At 34.2% G+C, this 22,983-nt stretch overlaps 1 protein-coding gene across 4 annotated transcripts in view; it reads left to right on the top strand.

Moving 5' to 3' along the window:
- Nucleotides 1-3,045, top strand: part of GRIA2 (glutamate ionotropic receptor AMPA type subunit 2) — a 124,427-nt gene extending 121,382 nt beyond the window's left edge. For 3 of the 4 annotated variants that reach the window (XM_036424198.2, XM_036424191.2, XM_036424190.2), the window contains one exon: nucleotides 439-3,045. In XM_036424198.2, coding sequence (XP_036280091.1) covers nucleotides 439-591 — 153 coding nt within the window. In that variant the 3' untranslated portion in view covers nucleotides 592-3,045. Of the gene's footprint in view, nucleotides 47-438 lie in introns of all 4 variants that reach the window. The other variant, XM_036424194.2, reaches the window with a different exon arrangement.
- Nucleotides 3,046-22,983: the final 19,938 nt, after the last annotated feature.

Genomic DNA, 22,983 nt, shown 5'->3' with positions numbered 1-22,983 from the left:
GGAAGGTTACAACGTATATGGCATCGAAAGTGTTAAAATTTAGGGGGTAGGAACGAGGCTCTAATACAAACTACTAAGTGCACGTTTTTTTAGCTTGACTGTCGCGTCCTTAAGCTCTTTTTACTGAGGAAGGTGGCCAGTGGATCATCCTGTATGTATTGCTCTCCCATGTTCCTGACCAGTGACTAACCTGCAGCCCAGCTGTCTATTTTCCTCTTTAATGACGCCGTAGCGTGGGTGAATGTGGACTGATTTCCTGCTGTAATTGTGCTTTATTATTTGTAGTCCAGCTTTGCACTGTTCGATTTCATTTGCTACAAGCTTTCAGATAAAAGTAAACTTTTTCAAAAACAGCACCCCGCCCCCTCGACTGCGGATGCCTTTGAAAACCGTAACATGTGATCTCTTTCTCTTTCTTTCCTCCCCCTCTCCTTTAAGATGATCTTGAGTGATGCCATGAGGAGCAAGGCAAGGCTGTCAATTACAGGAAGTACTGGAGAAAATGGAGGGGTTATGACTCCAGAATTCCCAAAAGCAGTGCATGCTGTCCCTTACGTGAGTCCTGGCATGGGAATGAATGTCCGTGTGTGACTGCTCGCTCGCGGTTGATAAGAACCTTTTGAGTGCCTTACACAATGGTTTTCTTGTGTGTTTATGGTCAAAATGGTGAGAGGCATCCAGTATCTTGAAGACTTTTCTTTCAGCCAAGAATTCTTAACTAGCTAGAAGTCATCTTTGGATTGTAAGGGATGGTTCATTAACAACACACATCCTTTCCTGCTCCGGTTCCAGAGGAAGCTTGGTGGACATGCACAGCGAACATGGGAGTACTATGCGTTAACTGAGATCTTTGTACAGACCACAGACCCGTTTCTGCAGCCACTATTGTCGGTCTCTTGATTCATAATGACTTAAGCACACTTGACATCAACTGCATCAAGATGTGAAATGTTTTATAAGAAAAAAAAAGAGGGGAAAAAAAAAAAAACACTTAACGTTAAAAAAATATTTTTAGGTATTTTCACAAACAAACTGGCTTTTAAATAAATTTGCTTCCATATTGGTTGGAGAAGATTAAAAACAACAATGAAATGGAGTGGGAAGTGATTATAAAGGTTTTAGGTATCAGTTCTGTATTTTCCAAAGCCAAATATGTACATGTTAAGGCAAGAAAACAAAGAGAGAGTCAAATCTTGTAATTTAATATTGTTATTAAAACTTTAATGTATCCTATTCTTTAACATTTGGTGTTAATATAAAATTACTTGGCGATGCTTGACATTTGAAATAAACATTTTCTATTGTTTTATTTGCAAGGGGTCCAGTTAATTTTGCTTAGCTACAGTTTGGTCATAGAACAAGTGAGTTTAAAGAAACTATCAAATTATTAGGTTCCCAGAGGAAACTGTCCCCTTTTAATAAAAGAAGGCCAGGTGGTATTTAAAAGTCTCAACTTGTCCCCCAAAATACCTGATTCTGTTTTTAGTATGTCTTACTATATATAAATATATGTTTAATGTAAAGCATTTAATCTATATGTAGGTAAATGCTAATAGGTTAAAGAAACTAATTTAAAAAATCAGAATATTCAGTATGTGAGGTTCCATTTTTAAATGTTTGAGCTTGCAGAAGAGAAGTATTAGAAGTTAGGAATGCCTTGAAAGTAGCTTTTTAGATAGGTGCCCATTCATCAAACGCCATAAACTAAATCTAAGGTGTTGTTTTGTTTTTTTAATTATAAGAGCTGTCATCAGCCTTAGGTATTATGAATAACTTAAGCACTTTGAATCACCTGTAATAGTTTCTTCCCATTGCCATCAATAAACCCAATCCTAATCTATTATTTTTATACTCATTCATCAAGTGAAATGGCTATTTTATTATGCCCAGTGAGGATAAAATATTACATTTCTGTAACTTTTGACTAAAGAAGTAAAAAAAAAATCTAAAGCAGCTATCTTCCCTTCAAAAACACACACATTTATTTTCATTAAGCCTCCTAAAACAAAATTAATTTAGGGTTTTAAACAGACATCCCATAGTTACTTTAAATATTTTTATTCTTGTGCAGCGCTTACCTAAGTGCTTTGAAAATATACTCTTTATATTTCAGAGAAGGGAAAGAGAAATGTAAGGTTTAATAGCAACCACTTCCATTGAACATGGTGACATGTGGCATCATGATGTTCTTCACTAAACTTAGCTGTCCCTTATCACAGAGTCAAAGATAACAAAGTGTGATTTAGTGCATTTCTCCTCATCAGAAATGTTGGAGATGCAATTTGAGTTTTAATAATAAATGCTAGAATGACCAAATTGCAGACTAATTATTTCCGTATTGTACCTAAAATGATTTTTTAAAAACAAAAAAAGAGAACTATATACAATTAATGCTATTTATTGTACCTCTGGGCCTACTCTTCTAAAAATTGTAGCTTATTGAATTTTCTCTGTCAAGCTTGAACCTTCAATGTAAATAATTGAAATAATGTAAAGTTATATTTTCATGTTTTTATAGATACAACATGACAAGAATACATAATGTAAGAGTATTCCAACTATGGATAATGTTGAATGGATAATGCACATCTCAGTTACAAGCAGTAATCATAGTTTAATATCCATGTAACGGTGCATCAAATATATTGCTATATAAATATGTCTGTGTGCATTTAAGTGAAAAGTGGTAAAACAAGAGTGATGACAGCTGTCTAAGGTTTTTTTAATCATTTTATATAAAAACTGTTATGGAAAGACCAAAATGTTTATGAACTATTCTTATGTAAATTTACAACTGTCCTTTACTGTACCTTTTTGTTTACAGTATAGTACCTTATTTTCTGCTGTGTAAAATGGGCATCAAATTCCAAGGAGACACACACTTTCTATAACTTCTATCGAAGACACTGGAATTTCCAATTTTTCATGTGTACTATGTCAGAAAATGCTTTTGATTTTAATTTTAAATCTAACATCGGATGGCTTTTTCTCGGAGTGTTGTAAAAAGTTAAATCATACATAAAACATGTTCTTACAAAAGGCAAAGATCTTTATTTATTTTTTACTGGATAGTTCTTCAAACTAATAATGAGAAACCAAAAAAGTGTATTTATATTTGTTCCCAAAAAAACACAGCTATTTCTACTACACTACGACATCTTTTCTTAGTTTACATGTCAGCGAGGTGCAAATGTAACAAAATACAATTAGCTTTGATTTTCTAGGTAAAATAATTAACATTTTAGATATTTCAAATATACAGTCATTAAGTATTTTGGTCATAAGTAGGAATATGACTATTGGTTAATTACATTTCTCTTTTTATAATAGGCTAGAGGGCCGGTGCACGAAATTTATGCACTTGGGGAGGGGGTGTCCCTCAGCCCAGCCTGTGCCCTCTCGCAGCCCAGGAGCCCTCAGAGGATGTCTGATACAATGAGTCTGGCTCAGGACTTCTGGCTGAGTGGCGCTCCCCCTGTGGGAGCACACTGACAACCAGGGGGCAGCTCCTGCATTGAGCATCAGCCCTCTGGTGTTCAGTGTGCATCATAGTGACCGGTCATTCCACCATTTGGTTGATTTGCATATTAGCCTTTTATTGTGTAGGATACATTCTACTGCTAAAATGTGTCATGCTTTACTATCTTCAGCCATCGCACTCACTGTACTGCGTCTATTCAGCTGCTATTATAATAGTCATATTAAAGAGCAGGAAGGTTACTTTCTTTAAAAAATTTCATAAGGTGAAACATTTCCAGGCTTACATGTTTCAAAAATACCTTCATTTATTGTTTTACTGAGAGTATTAATAACTAATACTCTTGAAATTTTATTGCCTTTTAAAAAGATGATTATTTTCATATTTAGACAGTTCTTAGGCAGACTCCAAAAATTAAGACATTTTAGTTGTTCAAAATTGCATATTTAAATTTCTTTTATAACATTTGGTGGGTTTTAATATGTTGAATGTGTAATAGATGAATACACCAATACATCTGCTTAAAAATAATCTTAACTTTGAATTCTGAAAATGCTCTAAATATTTTGATGGTTATGGTAGTAAATTTAGCAAATGAAGAGAATTATTAACAATATAATAACCCCACAAAGTAATTTCAGTACAACCCCTTGGCAAAAACCATTAAAAATCATTTGTCGAAACTAATTAGAAAACAATACAATGTGACTGCTTCCCTTTCCTCTGTTCCCTGTCTCATCACCTCCTAGAGCTGTCAACCCAGTAAATTGAAACAAATGACTCAAGCGTCACCTCTACCTTGAAATGTGTTTCTGGTATTTATACTTGTTTTCAGGCTGGATAGAGTTTATTACATATTGCACTTGAGAACCCACTAATATGTCTTATAAAATGAAGTGTAGTAATTCAAGCAAATATTTCAGTTTTCTCCATTTCAAATGAAACAAGTAATTTGATTGATTGAATTAGTTACATAGGTTCTCTGCATTATCCATTTTTAAATGATAACATATGGTTTCTTAATAATACACTATGAACTTTGAAGAGTTTATTATTTATTTAACAATTTTTATATAAACTCTGAAAAGCTTATTAAAGGAAATAGAAGAATAGTATGACTATTTAAAAGTAGACTAAATTTTGTGCAAAGGATTCTACAATAATACTTAAAATTGGCTAATTTTTAATCACTAATGTTAAAGATGGGTAAGTACAAATAATCATCATGATATTCTCAATGAGAATTTGAGGATGCATTAAGTGATTTGTGAAAGTTGCATAATTTTTTTTTAAAGAAGTTCATTCTCTTAATGTGTTGTTTTGGTTATACCACGAAACTGCAAAGTCTATCAGATGCTAATCAATAAATTGCATTTTCTCTATTTCTGTGTTTTAAAATGACAACAATTCATATACATAGACAGCATATGGAACTCTAAGTACATGAAGGTTTAAAGATATTTATATAAACATGGTGATACTCAAGCACAGAGACTAACACAAATGATCTCATATCTAATGCAAGTAAGAAAGTGCCTAGTAGAAATCTGGATCATAAGAATTTGTATGTGTATATCCTGTTTCTATGTATTCCCTTCTTGCTATGCCATTTTACATTCTCTTCCTGTCATTTTAAAAATATATTATACTTAAAACGGCATCTCATTTTTTAGTTTCATTCATCTTGCTTTCTGCTTTTTTCCCTATATTATCCCATCTATTTCTGGCTTGTCCTTCATGAGAGATTTTGCTTTGAGGGCACTTAAAATGCAATTCATTTTGTCAAAGACAGGACTGATAGTTTCAGAGTCTTCTTAATAACTACAATAAATGATGAAGAATTTCTTGCATGAAATAAAAATGTCCTGTTAATCTCTATTTCTGCATCCCTCTCATACTCAGTCCCAATGATTGAAAAATTTGTTATATTACTCCATGTACTTACGGAGCTGCACATTTCATAGTCTCTATAGGAAATTCAAGGCTCTTCCAGGAGGCAGGAAGAGTGAAAATTCTATTTTTAACATGTTTGCTCATCAGAATCTTTTTTTAAAAGACACTTCACAATGAACATAAGCCAAATCATCATTTTAATTCCACTCTCAAGCACTTTCAGATTATTCTTTAACTACCTTTTACCCCCACTGCTCTGTCAGTTTTGCCATTTTAGAGCCAAATTCCTTTTTGCATATGCCTAAACTCACTGTTACTTCATTAGATATGCCTAAATTTACTGTGAATGACTTTGGTCATTTTTCTTTCTCTTCTTCTTTCCTTTCAGGTTAATGTGCCAATTTCATTTTATTGTAAATTGGAATGTGGGGGAGTGGATTAAGCACTTGGGAGGGAGTCAAAACCAGGATTCTAGCTTTATCTCCCCTTGTTTCAAGCCTCCCTTTGTCTGTCTTCTCAACTGGAGTATGTGGATACTAGGACTGTCTCATGGGAATGATGAAAGGAAATGTCTCGATTATTTAAAACATAATGCAATATTGTCTCTTCTTAAAAATACGGTTTAAGGAATGAGTTCATGCATCAGAGTGTTACTTGGTGAAAAAAAAAAGGTTTTGTTATAAAGTTTTTGTTTTAATCACTCAACATATTAGAAAAGCAGTTCTATAACTTTCATTTATTAATTCAATTATTCATTAATTCCATCTAACAAATATTAGTTGAATGTACTTTGAATAAATATAGATGAAAAGTAGGGTCTACATTTGTAACTTCTATTCTGAAGATTAATCATTGTATTTTCTTTAAAGCATGTAATTTTTTTATCCCATTCACTTAGAAATAGTGTGTGTATATGGGTAGCTCTGAAACACTTGAAAGTTATACATTTCTGTCTAACAATTTTTAACTCTGGACATTCAAACTTTAAGTTAGAACACATATCTGATAAATGATAACATTATTAATCTCCTTAACTATAAACTCATATTTTCCTCTCTCAAAAAAATGTCTTAGATTGTATTGTCCATAAATTTATTTGTCATCCAATCAATAGTTCTGTTTTCAAAGAGTCAAATTCAATCCATGAACAAGTATCACAATTTGGTAATTCTAAATTGTTGCTGCCTGCATGGCTTGCATATATCTAGAATCAATTTATTTGAATAAGAGTTAAAATTCAAATATGATTCAACATATTTATGGCCAGTAGCTAAGCTCTATCTTGCATTTAAACTGAAACTAAAATTAAAGAAAAATATATATTAAAAACAGGCCTGTCATTTCTCAACTATGAGCCTGTCAATCTAGAAATTTTTATGAAGAAAATTATACTTATCATTTTAAAAATGTTATTTAATTTTTTAATGTAAACATTTACATTAAATCACACCTAAATTCTATGAGAATTTTTGTTGGATTTCCTAAAAATATATTTAAAATTTTGGAATTTATACAGTATAACCATAACGTTTTATTTATTATCACCTATCATTATCAATATTAATAGATAAGGATGTCTATTTGGTAAGAATCAGAATAAAAATCAATTATAAGTTAATTTGTGCATATTTTCTATTTATTAGTTTGACTTACTATAATACAAGTTAGAGGCTTTTTCATGTCAAACTACCTTTTTCTTCCCCAGTATCTTATGGTCAAAAATTCTGTGGTTACTAAAATTTTAAGCTATTAGATATATTTGTCCCATATCTAAAAGTACATTTTTGTAAATATTTACAGAATTAAATGAAAATAGCCTCATGAAAACGATTTGCAAGTTTTTTTAAATCAATATGACAATGGAAATCTATAGATTATTAACTATATACTATACACTTGCTTTGCTTATGCCTCTATTCCCCCCAAATTAGACTTTGTTTGCCAGTGGTCTCAATTGATCAGAGGACAATTGTACTGAAGTCTAAGTCATGAGTTGCAATCTCATATAATAATTTTATGAGATGCTGAGATCATAGATAATATACCCATTCTTACACATTCTTCTTGCAAATATGTGCCTTAGTTCTCAGCATGAGTTAGTATGATTAATTGGTGTCAAGCTGACATCCTTATTTAGGTTTCTTTTTTAAATAAAATGCAGTTTTGGATTTATATAAGTATATTTGGTCTGTATCTTAAAAAACCTTCCACATCTGTTTTATGTGTATTATCTTGTCAGCTATTTGTGTTAAAGCGAATGACATGTCATTGTTCCTTTTTATTTAATGTTTATGTTTCTGTGTGTATGTTCATGTGTGTATTAAAAAAAAAATTCCACATCCTCTATAGCATTTCTTCTGCTAATTACTTATAACACTGTTTTTCATATTTTCTGAGTTTTTTTAACTCAAAAGTTTTAAAGGGATTAAAGTAGATTTTTTAAAGGGGTTTTCAAGAGGGAATTAAGCAACTATTTAAGGTAGCGTATGTCAATGTAACTAAACTCAAGTCCAGAATTAGGCCTTGATTTTTTGTGTTTGAAATTTATTTTAAAGTGTTTAAATCTTCAAAATTGAACTTCCAAGGTTTGTGCTTTCTAATTAGTCGCTAAATCATCTCTACGTGGGAAAATATTTTGGAGTTATTTTTACACAATATCTCATCTTTCTCATTTTCTTCATTAAAAAACCCCCAATACATATGGAAAACAAAGCTGTGCTTCCTACCTGAAAATGGTGTTCTGGATATGGGAAAAGAGTATGTGCCTTGAGTATATCTGAATTAACAGTTCCCAACATTGAAGAAGAAGACTTGGTTCCCTTCCTTGTGTCATATTCATCGTTAGGAAACCCATTTCCCTGATGATAGACTGACTGTGGCATAAAAAGGTGAAGTCATTGGCCAACTGCATAGAACTGCATAGCTCTGGATCATAACCCAGGGCTAATTCCCTATTCCTGTCATTTCCTTTTCCTTTCTTATCTAGAGATAAGATCTCCTCAGTTCTCAGGCGCACATCGATATAGTAAAAGAGTAGGGATGTTCTACTCATCAGGACAACTTAAAAAAATAATAATAATGTTTGAATTAGGATGTACTCTTGAGATTTAATTTCTGTTCAGAAACTTTTCTTACTCCAAATGGGACATATGGCAAAGAACTGGCCAGAGATATAGCATGACAGAATGTTATGGCTTACCTTACATATGTGTGTTTTTTTATGCCACTACTTACATTTATTTTTCTTGATGTCTTAAATGTTTGGGAGGAAAACATAATATTTCAGTTAATAATTGGTAAAGAAATATACATGCCCATCTGTGCTCACTGGCTTTCCTAAAACCATTTTTTTTTAAAGTGGGATTATAAATATAAATACACATTATAATTATTACATAGTAATTTGCTTCTAGAAAATGTGAAAATAGTTTTAAAATGAAACTGTGAAGAACAAGCAGGTTGATATTATAGATTGAGTAATGCCCTAAAACATTCATTAAGATAGTGATTTTTAGCTCTATTAGACTAAAAATACTAATATCTGGGTTTATAGGTTACATGAAACTTCTGCATAGAAAAAATTAATATTATACAATTTATAAATTACAAAGCATTTTTTGTTTGATTCTCAGATTTATATTTACCCATACATTACCATATATTTCTTACTACCATATTGTCTTTCCCACTACAATGGCAAAACAAGAAAATATTTTCACAAGCATAAAATTTATCATTTTGTGCCTGAAACCTGTCTTTATTTCATATGTCTCTGTGCCATCTTTGTTTTCTGTAATGTGCTTTATCCATGTGGCCAGCTTTCATTCACAGGCATTGATATGATAATGATTGTTTGTTTGTTTTTTAGACCCCCTTATTAATAAGACCCTATAAAAATCTTTCCCATACATGGTTTAGCATAAGCCTGGGAATCTGTCAGATAGCATGTGAAGATTTCCTTATCTTATATCACCTACCCTGGATTTCTCATACCTGCTGCACTACAAACCAAGTTGACGAAGTACTTATTTTGTTCTAGTTCACATTCTGTACCTAGTGGAAATCTGATACAAGAACAATGTTATTTTATTTATTATAGTGTGAGCTTCCTGAAGGCAGGGAGTACATATATCTTATTCATCATCGTCAAGTACTTAAACTTTTCTCAAAATAATGAGAAGTGCTCTTCACTACGAAGCACTTACTATGTGCAAGGCATCACACCAGTAAATACATGCTATGGTTTTATTTCTCATTGTGCAAATAAGGGATCTGAGTCAGAATGGCACACTGGGGTTAAATAATTGGTTCAGTCACATAGCTAGTAAGAGGCAGAAGTGTTTCCTAGTGGGGCATGATGGTTTCTGAGTTAGCATTGTAGCTGTCACATGGGAAGGTACAGGTCACAATACAATGTTATGTAATAAAAGTGTTTTCTAAGTAGAAAAACTGAATTAGACTTGGACTCACCAAACAGCCAGACAGGTGCCCAGAATGTAGATTTATAAAGAGCACTCAGGTTGCCATGAGATAGTAGTAAGTGTAGTTGGAAAGATGATTATAATAAGTCACTTAGGCTAAAGTGAGATCCCTGGCATTAATATTGCTCCACTAATAACAGCAAGTCTCACCTGGCATCTAATGGGAATGCATAACATTAGATTTGGTTTTCCTGTTTGGAGCCAGAGCAGAATTGCTAAGAAAATGGAAGCAAACTTCAATATGAACCCTCTCTATTTCCAAAGAAATTAAAAATATTTTGGGTCAGATTCCTCAAGTATCTTCTAAGTCAAAGATATTTATTTTGCTTAACAATCTGTATAGTGACTTCCTTACAAAAAGGCTTGTATTGTTTCCATTATTCTTAGCCTCCCTCACTGTATAAACCCTTTCAATCCACAATATAAATGTGGACATTCCTGGGAGATTTTGTTTTTCCTTTTAGCTTAACTTTTCTCAAATTATATGCTCTTCTTTCTCTCTGGGGGAACCCTTTTTTCCCTATAGATTTAATCACCATCTCTCTGCTGAAATTTGTCCCAAACATGCATGGGACAAAGATCAGGATAGCCCTGATCTCTAGACCAATAAATATAATTGACTAGTAAAAATATTTTTGCTAACATGATTAATATTATTTATATGTAGCTATGACACACACTGACCATAAGGGTGCAGACCAGATGCTCAATGCAGGAGCTGCCATGACACACACTGGCTATTTAAAAATAAACGGCACCACGGACCTGGCACTGACAAAACAACACTTGGCTTCCCACAAGTGGGACACAAGCCCTGCCACCCCCCTGGAGCGACACCCCACCAAATCACAGCCAATGCTGCCAAGACCCCATTGCACAAAAAGCAGCCCACAGCCCAGTCCTGAAACATTGGCTGTGGGCACTGGGTAATGAAGTCACATAGCAACACCTGGCTTCCTCTCCCTAGTGACTAGCCTCTTTGCAGTTTTATTCAGCCAGGAACATACTTGTTTTATAGCCAGGTGCAAACATTTTACACTTTAACCTGTGGTCAGCAAACTGCAGCTCATGAGCCACATGAGACTCTTTGGCCCCTTGAGTGTGGCTCTTCCACAAAATACCATGGCCTGGGCGAGTCTATTTTGAAGAAGTGGCATTAGAAGTTTATGTTAAAAAATTTGGCTCTCAAAAGAAATTTCAATTGTTGTACTGTTGATATTTGGCTCTGTTGACTAATGAGTTTGCCGACCACTGGTCTAGGCCATTTGAAAAATAAGAGTATTCCTGGGACCTCCTTTGCTAAGTGTGCTGCTCATTTGAACAAAGGTGACTTTAGAGTGATCATATTAGAAAGGAGTCATCATTATAAGACTGACTAATTAAGAATGGTTAAGAAGCATTCAGAAAGCTAGGCAGTGTCAGACCCACAACTACCAGGGCCAGCCGTTGGCCTCCAGTCCCTGATCTTTCTGTGTATCACACTGGTCTACTCTGCAGGGAATCAGCATTAGTGTGGTAGGAACCATGCCCTCACTTTCCTATTCAGGTCTGAATGAATGGGTCACCTATTCAGATAAAAGTGTTTCTCAAATGTCATGTTTTCTTTACCCTAGAACTGACTTTTGCACACTAGAAGAGATTGAAACACCTCTCTTCAATGAATTTTTGTTCTTTGCTCTTAAAAAGATCAACTTAATCTTTATACCTTCCTTTTCGGTAGTAAAATTTTCTCAATTTTGTGAATCATTTCTGCTCTTTCTTTCAAGCCAGTATTGCCAAAAAGTCAGTTCTGAAAATGCAAGCTGCTAGAGGAGCTCCTAGAAAAATTCTATGATAAGAAATACTAAAAGCCAAAAGCACTTTAAGAAGGTCTGATGATTTATTAAAACACTCCTTGAATCTTCCAGGCTGTGTTTCCCAAGCCATCATGTAGGTAATACAATGCTACCATTATCTTCAGATTTCTGCCCTCTATCTGTTCTTTCAAATGTTATCTTTGCAGTTGGAATTTAGGCTGAAGCCATAATAACCAATGAAAAACACATAGACATGTTCAAGGTCAAGGAGAATGTCACATGTTGAGTTGAGTCTACTGAGTTTGTTTCAATAACTCTTCAAAATGTAATTGTCTTTTAATAATTATATCTATTTTTGGTGTCAAATGTACTGACAGCTAATGACGTACAACTAATTATCTATATAAGCCCTATCTAACCTGTATTTAATGAATCAAAAGTAACAAAATATTAATCAGAAATCACAATCAGGGAAGAAAATAATGAAGTAATTTAGTTTCTCTCTAAATTAAATATTTGGTGTTCTCGGTATGAAGAGATTATTTACATCACACTTTCCCTAATTACTGCTCCATGGAAATTCTTTTTAATTACCTTATGTACATTCATTTACTAAGAATCTCACTAATATTTATTAAGTTCATTATGCATTAAGCAATAAAAAGAGAGGGACTGATGCTATTGAGGACACAAGCCTATAAAATATAATTATATTACAATTCATTCAACAAATATTCATTGCATACCTGAGATTGAGGAAGTATTTAAAGTGTTGAAAATACAAAGATGAACAAAAAATCAGGTACTATTTACTGAAACTGGAAATGAGAGGAGGCAAGATATTTTTTTTTCTTGTCATTTTTTTTTTATATATATATGATGGGGTGAAAAAACTCAAGAACTTTACTTTTGGTCATAGAAATTCAGAATACCAATGTAGTCCTGAAAGTTATGCAATCGAGCAGTTATTTGGATATACTCATGTTGAAATATAAATTTTGATTCATCTCTTAAAGTTATACAAGTGAATAAAATATTACCAAAGAAGTGTAAGTGCTGAATCTTAGACACTCAAATGCTTGGGATTGGAGATTTGAGGAGAAATCAGTGAAAAAAATGAGAAGCAGCAGCCAGTAAAGGTAGAAAGAAAATCAAGAAGATCTTACAAGTAGACATATGCATGAGGAGAAGTTAATATCCCCTTAGATGGCTGGACAAACATGTAAATTTAACAATTACATATCATGCTTTCATTATTCAGTAAGTACCCAAAACAAGGACCAAATGTGAAAAAGAATAGGGTTGAAATTCACAAAAATTCAAGAAACCTTTACTGATAGAGGGGTCATGGTCACTAAAACAGAGGCGTTTTTGCAAACCCCTAACTTCTTTTGTGAAGGAGATACTGGGACCGCACATTTCTACACCCATCAGCATTATATTATAGTGCCTTGTTAGTTACAAGTTTCTGGATGTGTTGACACTGTTTCTGAGAGTTCTGTTTGCTTCACATTAGTATAAGAATAATAAACACTAAAAAAGAACTACAATTATTTTGAAGTAATTAAGTGCATTATATGCAAAGATTCTAAGGAAAAGGAGTCAAAGCAGGCACACTAGGTTCAAATCAAACAGGTGTTCTACAATCTATTAGGTGTTACTTCCTAATTAATCTCTTTATTCTTACCATATCAGGAAAATGGAGATAGTAACAGTACTCATTTCTCAAGAGTGGTAAATATTGCATTATATAATTAAATGATATAAAGGATTGAGGTACATAACATAATGCCTGGCCTAAGGTAGGGCCTCAAACTATATCACCTTGCATTGTATCATGTCAGTTTGTAATATAAGAGCATTTCCTTATAAAACATTATTTTAAGCCAAAGCTGGTTTGGCTCAGTGGATAGAGCGTCAGTCTGCGGACTGAAAGGTTCCAGGTTCGATTCCGGTCAAGGGCATGTACATTGGTTTCAGGCACATCCCCAGTAGGGGGTGTGCAAGAGGCAGCTGGTCGATGTTTCTCTCTCATCGACGTTTCTAGCTCTCTATCTCTCTCCCTTCCTCTCTGTAAAAAATCAATAAAATATATTTAAAATAAATAAATAAATAAATAAATAAAACATTATTTTAAGACCTTATGAATAAACTAGAAGCCCAGTGTATGGATTCATGCACTGGTGTGGGGCATGGCCTGTGGGGAGCAGCTGTTGTGGGAGTGCCACTCATCCTGGTCAGCTGAGCAGGTGTGAACCTGCCCTCTGAGTGGCTGCTCCCCCAGAGGGAGTGCACTGACCTCCAGGGGGCAGCCTGCATTTCAGAGTCTACTCCCTGGTGGTCAGAGCACATCATAGTGATTGGTCATCTGGTTGTTCTGGTCACTCCACTGTTTGGTCACTGGGCTTTTATATATATAAATGTTTACCTAAGTAATTTCCTATCACTAGGCATAAAAGCCATTTCTAAATTTAAGAGAAGTTTAATTACACTTTTTTAAATATTATTTTACAGTTTAGTTTCTACATCTTTGATTGGCATTTTTTATAAGTTCCATTGATTTTCTTCTATCCTAGACTATTATTTATATTTAATGAAACCATGTTACAATTTCCCAATAATAGCTATCTCTCAGATTTTTCTACCCAACATTTATCACAAAGAAACACAAATCATTATAATGTTCATTTGTGCTATATTTTCCTTAAATTAATATGGATATTTAAATTAATATGGTTAATTGCATTCTGAAAACTCCTAAAATGGGTATCCAAAGGCATCTTTACAAAGCTATTGTAATTCAGCTTACATAGGAATTCACTTATTCTTCTACAGTTTAGGGAGTAGCCTATATTCTGAACCTCTGTTCTTTGGGTTAACATTATTCTTCAGGGCATGTATTATACAGAGTATGGTTTTTCTAGTTCAATAATTATTGGGGTCTCAGGGAAATTGGTGTCCAAATAATGGAGAGACTCCTCTTTTCTTGCCTAGATAAAATGGAACCCTTTTATAAAGAAAGCTGTTGAAGCAATTGGAACTTCAAAATAAGAAATGTATTTGTTATATAAAAAATGTTTTTATTGCTGTTTTTCTAAATATAGCTCCATTATTATTGTTAAATATAATGTAATCAAGTATTACTGCATAGGTTTCTCAGTCCATTTGCAGTGAGGTATCTTTCCTTGAATTGTGTGTTACTATTGACCTTCCTGTCTGCTAGTGTTTTAAGATGGGAAGACAAAGAAAGGAGTGTTGGAGATCAAGCTCTATAGACTCTCCTGCTAACTGCTTCCTCAGAGCAAGGTGATCTAGCAGTGATGGCATCTATTTACAACACTCCCATCCTGTTTTTATTTTAGGCACTGGAAGGAGATTTCATAGAATGGCAATAAAACTGCTATTAATAGTGTAGAAATGACCCAATGCCAGATATCAGATATTACTCTTGTAACCTTAAATCCCTTAGCAATGGAAAGAAATACTGGCTTTTTAGCCAAGCATGTATACAGAATTTTTTAAAGGTCTAGAAGCTATAGGAAAATGAAATAATTCACTCAAAAGAATATCTGCTATTTAAAAAAATAACCAATTCAAAATAAAATTTTGTTTTCTTCTTTTGAAACCCTGTGCAGTGAGCTGAGGTATTTTCTTATGCGGAAACAATTATATCTCCAAATATTTTGATGATTATAAACAGCTGAGGGATGAGCTCTTATTTGGGAGTCTAAGAGCACCAAGGAAGCCAGAAGGCAGATTTTCTCAATAATTTTAAACATGATGGGCTGCTGTGAGTCCCCATGCACTGAAATTCTCAAGTAGACACTAGGTTTTGCAAAGGAACCAGCTCCTTTGGTGGATTACTGGAAGCTAATATCAGATATCCCTGCTAATTCCAACTTTTGCCTAGTGGGTACTCTGATGTTCAGCTTGTCCTTGTGGGTTATTTTCTAACCAGGATCAAGCAGGTACGAAAAAATTTAAGAGTACACTAAGTGTGATGACACTGTGCAAATAAGTATATTGCTGTTTGGGTCTGACCTGCATGCTGCCATGCCCTGGCTGTGTGATATTGGGAAGCTCCTTTTCTACCAAACATCACTTTCATCATCTGTGAGATCACAACTTTAATGCATCTCTGGCAAGTTTAATATGAGAAATAAATGTGACATGGTGTGGCACCAATATAAACTAAGCTAAAAAAAAAATTGTGTGTTATTCTTGGACAACCCACCCACATAATCTTCCAATTCCTAAATCAAGCAAATGAACAATGGCTGTCAGCATTACCTTCAAATTAGATTTCAAATATAGCCATCTCACTGTATCTCCTCAGTGTTATCACATTAGTCCAACAACTATCAAACTCCTGAAGGACAGAATTAGGCTCTTATGTGGTCGCTCTGCTTCCACTTAGCTCCCTCAGTCACAGCATTTTATTCATGATCTCCAGAATGGATCTCTTAAAAATACAAATAAAATATCACATTCAACCCCTGCTGAGAACCCTCCTGGAAATGTCCATCTTATTCAGAAACAACAACAAACTTTGTTTCCTCACCTACAAGTTCCTGCACATCCTTGACTATTCCCCTCCCACACTCTGTCCTGTCACAGTGGCCCTTGCTTCTCCTTGAATGGAGAAGTAGAGCTTGCCTTGGGGCCTCTGCTCAGGCTGTCCCCTTTGCATGAAAACCTCTTCCCGTAGTTCTTCCTTCAAGCCTTTCTTGTCATTTATTTGAACATAGGCTCTAATTTAGAAGAGCTACCCTTTAGTAGCTTTCTATTAAATTACCCTGTTTTACTTTCTTCTTTAATGGTTATCACTGCAATACCTTTTTTTTCTACTTTTTGGTTCTCTGTCTGTCTCTCTCTTGCTCTCCCATTGGGAAAGGTAGGCTCCCTAAGGGTGAGGGTTTGCTCCACTCATCATTACATTTCAGAACCAAGGACACAGACCTTCTCAAAAAGTGTAGGATAAATAATTATATAAATCCTCTGCTATGTTTGACACGGAGTAAATGTTCAATTAGAATTATTGTCGTATATCATTCTATTCAACTTGAAGCAGGTGACTCAAATTCAGGCAGGAGAAGAATCTGTGCCTCAGTATCTGATACCACTTGGAAAATTAAAAAAAACAAATTTAGCCTTCAGAATTGACATAATTACTTAGCACTTGGATAGATGTAATCTATGTGCTCACAAATCTTTATAATTATCATCTCATATATTTATCAAGAGTAAGACAACAATGCTTGATTATTTTCACTCAACATATTTTCATGAGTATTTTATTAATGGAAATTATACATTTAATTGACCAAAAATAAAGGTAATGTAATGACCTGAGGGAAACTCTGGTTTGGAGTTATTTTCTCTTTGACTTGTTAGGTAGGTACCATTCTTTGTTGTGTTGTTTTATTGGTTGCTTCACAATGTATAGTCTATGACATCTTTAAGTTATCATAGTCTACCTTCAAGTGGTAATATACTTTTTCTTGCATGGAATAACAACTATTCAAAAAAAAAAAAATATATATATATATAGCTATATATATAGTTGATATATATAGCTATATATATAGTTGTTATATATATAGCTATATATATATATAGTTGTCATACATTTCATGTCATACATAGTTATTGTCATACATATAATATATACATACATATATGTATATATATTGTTATTATTGTCATACATTTCAGTGTTAATCTATATAATAAAAGGCTAATATGCAAATTGACCAAACAACAAAATGACCAGTTGCTATGATGTGCACTGACCACCAGGGGGCAAATGCTCAATGCCTACTATACCTGTTGGTCAGTGTGCTCCCACAGGAGAGTGCAGCTCAGCCAGAAGCAGGGCTCACAGCTGGCAAGTGCAGCAGCGGTTTCAGTATCCTCTCCTGCCTTCACGGCAGTGCTAAGGATGTCCAACTGCTGGTTTAGGACCACTCCCTGTGGGGAGCAAGCCTAAGCTGTCAGTCAGGCATTCTCCAAGGGCTCCTGGACTGTGAGAGGGTGCATGCCGGGCTGAGGGACCTCAGTTCTGAGTGCATGAATTCCATGCACTGGACCTCTAGTATGTGTTATATACCCCACATCATACTGTTATTTTACTTTATGTAGCAAAGATTATTTAAATAAGAAAAGTGCCTTTATATTTACTCATGTACTTTCCATTTCCTGTGTTCTTTCTTTTGTTTTTATTTCTACATATTTCCATCTTAAATTTTGTTTCTTCTGTTTATACTGCCTCTTTTTTATTGTGGTAAAGGTCTGGTGGTAATAAATTATCATATTTCAGCTTTTCTATGCCTCAAACATCTTTATTTCACCATTTTAAAAATAAAATTTTTATGAGTTTAGAATTCTTTCACATATATATTTTTGTACCCTAAAGTTCCAAACTGTTTTGTACTTTACATTATTTCTGACCAGAAATAAGTTACTTTTATATTTGTTCTTCTATACACAATGAGTTTTTCACTAATTGCTTTAATTTATTTGTTCTTTATAACTTATTTTAATCAATTAAATCATGATTGACTTTAGCATACTTCACAATTTTGTGTTTTGAGCTCATTGAGCTTCTGTCACTTTATAGTTTTCACCAAGTTTTGAAAATTTCACCATTAATTGTAAAATACTATTTTTTTTTCTGTCCCCTCTATTTACTTTGGAGACTCCAATTTCACATATTTTGGCCACATTAAGTTTTTCTAAGGTTCACTGTTTATTTTCATGTAATTATCCCACACCCCAAGTTTCATTTGGATAGTGTCTTTTACCATGCTTTCTTTTGCAATGTCTCTGGAGTTAATCTGATTCAGTGTAGTTTTCATCTCAAAGTAGATTTCAGCTAGAGAAATTTAATGTAAGTCCCATTTAAAAATCCTTCTCATGTGTCTACTTTAGATGTTTAGACTTCCTTGTAGCTTCTTGGATCCATAGAATACAGTTATAATAATAACGTTTCTCAATGTTCTTACTTATTGATTCTATAATTTGTCTAATTTCTGCTTCAGTTGTAATTGGCTGACAGTTTTCCTCATTCTGGGTTGTATATTCCTGTTTCTTTGCATGCATGCCTGGTAATTTTTGATGAAACTTCAGACATTGTGAATTTCACCTTGATGGACACTCAGTATTGTTTTAATATTATTGATCTGTTTTCTGTCACACAGTTAACTCACTTGGCATCAGTTTGGTCATTTTGGTTTTAGGCTTCATTACTCAAGACCAGAGTACCATTAAGTCCAGAGTTAGTTTTTTTCTTCTCAGGACTCTAATTGATGCCACATGAATTATGAACCATTTCACTTTGGCTCTTAGGAAGAGGCACTATTCCTGGCCCTCTGATACCCAGGCACTGTTTGTCTGTCTGTCTGTTTGTTTGTTCTAATTTTTTGGATGGCTCTTTTTTGGCATAAAGGATTTAATTGCATATATGTACTAATGGTAGTCAAATGGATACTTAAAGGAGTTCCTCTATGGATATTTGAAGTTTTCTATCTGTGAAGGTCTCTTCCTCCCAACTTTTCTATGAATTCTAACTGCTTTGGCTGCCTTGAACTTCCAGCTCTATAGCCTTAATTCAGAGTCTGAAATCTGTCTGGATTCCTATAGTCTGCACTGTGTTCTGGAAACCTCCCACCATCAGTCATTGGGGCTCATCTCATTTGTTTCTTCTCTTTCAGGAATGACTGTCTTTCCTTTCCTGATGTCAACTGTCTTGAGAAATAATTTCTTATATTTCATCCAGCTTTTTATTATATTTTATCTCCCACGACAGGAAGTTAAAGCTTATTCCCATTTCTCCATCGTGATCAAATTGAACATCAACTGTAAAGCTCACTTTTAGTTGGTTTTTATAAAAGTTTAAGAAAACTAATGATCATATACAGAAGACTCAAGAAACCTAACTATCATGATAAATACCCACTCATGATATCCCAAGGTTCTAACACCTAAGAAAACAGGACCAGAAGCAAAAGAAATTGAAATAGTGAAGGAAGCAGTATAATGAATTATTAAACACACACACACACACACACACACACACACACAATAAGGTTTGGAAACACAACCATACTTAAGAAGACAAAGTGTCTAGAACAAGGGAAGGGTTATAAAATCAACTGGGTGAAAAGGAGACATTGGCATTCTTAGGAGGCACAATAAATGTTTCCCTCAGCACTCACAGCAGTGGCAGATTCACCATGGTCCATTGGTTTGCACTGGCATATTTAGTTCTTTCCTGTTCTTAATTGGCATTCTTCCACCACCTACAGATGCACATGGGGAATTGGGCTACCGCTGGACAGCTGGCTCAGACAGCTGGAGCCGCAGTTAACAGGTAACTGAAGCAAGGAGTTGTTTACATGGTCCTGGTTGTTTTCCCTTTCCTGCTGACTTGACTGTGAAATATTGCTGGGGCACATTCATTGTACTTGGTGCACTATAATCTGTAAATATGTAACAATAGATTTATTTGTCCTATGATAAGATTTGCTCTGCTTTCACTGACCTACCATCTTCTGTAAACATCTTTTTTTTTTTTTTTTTTAATAAGTTTTTATTGTTCATATTATTACAAATGTTCCTTCCCCCCCCACCCCCACCATTGCTCTCCTCCACCAGGTTCCCACCCTGCCCTCTGCCCTTTCCCCTCTCCCCATTGTCCTCATCCATAGGTGCACAGTTTATGTTCAGTCTCTTCCCACGCCCCCCTCTCCCCTTTACCCCAAGAATCGTCAGTTCACTCCCCTTCCATACCTCTGATTCTATTATATTCAACAGTTAATATTGTTCATCAGATTTTTTTAATTTCCTTGGTTTTTAGATTCACTTGTTGATAGTTATGTATTTGTTGTTCATAATTTTTATCTTTGTTTACTTTCTCTTCTGAAAGAACCCCCTTCAGCAATTCATATAATTCTGGTTTGGTGGTGATGAACTCCTTTAGCTTTTTTTTATTAGTGAAGCTCTTTATCTGGCCTTCGATTCTGAGTGATAGCTTTGCTGGGTAGATTATTTTTGGCTGTAGGTTCTTGCTATTCATCACCTTGAATATTTCTTGCCATTCCCTTCTGGCCTGCATGGTTTCTGTTGAGAAGTCAGCTGACAATCGTATAGGTGCTCCTTTGTAGGTTACTACCTTCTTTGCTCTTGCTTCTTTTAATATTCTCTCTTTGTCTTTTGCTCTTGGAATTTTAATAATGATGTGTCTCGGTGTGGTCCTCTTTGGATTCCTTTTGTTTGGAGTTCTGTGCACTTCCTGGACTTGTAAGTCTAATTCTTTCACCAGGTAGGGGAAGTTTTCTGTCACTATTTCTTTCAGTATGTTTTTGATATCTTGCTCTCTCTCATCTTCTGGGACCCCCATAATTCTGATGTTGGTTCGCTTGAAGTTGGATCCTCCTGTAAACATCTTAATTCCTGTGTGAATCAGGTTGCTTGCTCCCATAAAATAATATTTAAGATTATAATTAATCATTTAGTTATTTCACAAATATTTTTTTTAGGAATCTAATTTCCTGATATTTTAACTATTAGTGACTTTTGATAATTCCAGTCTCTGATAAGTTGAAGCATAATTAATTAGCATTGTCATTCTCTTTCTATCCTTATAGAGGCTGTTTAGTCAAAAGAACATTTAATTCTCTCAAAAGAGTAACATGACAGATTTTATTTTTACTTTATGTTGCAGAGACACATATCCATTATTTCTGACTGAAAACAAATCCATTACCAGAATGACAGTTTATAAAACACCTTTAATGACAAAAACACTCCTTACCTAGAAATATATATAATCCACATATGTTTATAATAATCATTGTGTCATAAATGTATCTACTCTTGATGGAGCCTCAAATTGTTTTATTTATTCAGGCCATAAAAATAAAATAATATAAATGTTACACAGGAGTCAGCCTTACCATGATGATGAAATCTTATATTTGATCTGCATTTATTTCTTCGGCTTCATCCTTTTATTTTACATTGCCTACTATACCTGTATATTAAGGCTCAGATGGACACAAAAATTATATGATTTTTATTCTCAAACATAGGTCTAGAGAATTCCAAAATGTTTTCAGCTTCTAGAAAAGAATCATTGGTATGCTGGTAATCTGGCTGGTAAATGGGAATTTTATCAACGTCAAAAAGAGCATTCATAAAAAATCCTTACAACTAACACTATATTTAATGGCAAAAAAATTTAATGCTTTCCTCTAATATTGAGAGCATAATATTATGCTGCTTCCTTCACTACTGTTGACCTTCACAATTTTTTATTAACATAGTTTGGAACTTCTAGCCGATAAATCAAGAAAAAGGAAAAACAAGGTATGCAGATTAGAAAGAAATAAAATTGTCCCTATTTGGGCTGAATTACCTCATACATGTGTTGTAGAATAAATTTAGTGTTGAGTTAATAATAAAGTTAATGATAGCATGGTTGACCAAGTAGAAAATCTCAAGGAATGTATAAAAACACCCCGTGAAACCTTCTATAACTTATTTATTGTTTATACCGTTACATACATCCCCTCCCCACCCCCTTTACCCACCTCCATCCAGCCCTCCCCCAATCCCTTGGCTATCACTGTATTATTGTCTGTGTCGATGGGTTATGCCTATTCATATTTGATGAATCCCTGAGTTCATACTATTTTTGAAAACAAAGAGTTGGAAGAATTAGTTACTCAATTTTAAGACTTACATAGTAACAGTAAAGATGAATTTGTGATATTGGTTACTAGATGCAAATAAAACAATGAAACATAATATCCAGAAATAAAGCAACACAAATATGTGCAACTGATTTCAATGAAGACAATCAATGAAATGGGGGAAGGATAGCCATTAACAGTACTGCAATTGGACAGCCATAGGGCAAAAAAGAAAAATATTAAGAAAAAATAAATAAAAAGAATCCTTACCTAATTTTATAACTGATACGAAAATTAACTCAATGTGAATAATGTAATTAAATAAAAAATTATATATCTTTTGAAAATAGAAAATCTTTAGGATGAGAATTAAGGCAATAGTTTATAGATTTTACACTAATCCTATCTAATGAAAGAGTAATATGCAAATTGACCATACCTCTGCTACAACCACAAGCCATGTCCACCAGCCAATCAGGAACAAGTATGCAAATTAACCCAACCAAGAGGGCTGTGGCAACAGAGAGAGAAGTAGGCTTGGGTTTCCCTGGCAATGGAGGAAGCCAAGCTTTCTGCCTGCCCTGGTCTGCCTTGGCCTCTGCTCAAGGCTACAAAGTTTCAATTATGAAAGATAGATAAAT

This window comes from Pipistrellus kuhlii, unplaced genomic scaffold, assembly GCF_014108245.1.
Source record: "Pipistrellus kuhlii isolate mPipKuh1 unplaced genomic scaffold, mPipKuh1.p scaffold_m20_p_8, whole genome shotgun sequence".
NCBI classification, from domain to species: domain Eukaryota; kingdom Metazoa; phylum Chordata; class Mammalia; order Chiroptera; family Vespertilionidae; genus Pipistrellus; species Pipistrellus kuhlii.
Note: the sequence above shows the minus strand (reverse complement) of the source record. Positions and strands in the feature narration are given on the sequence as shown.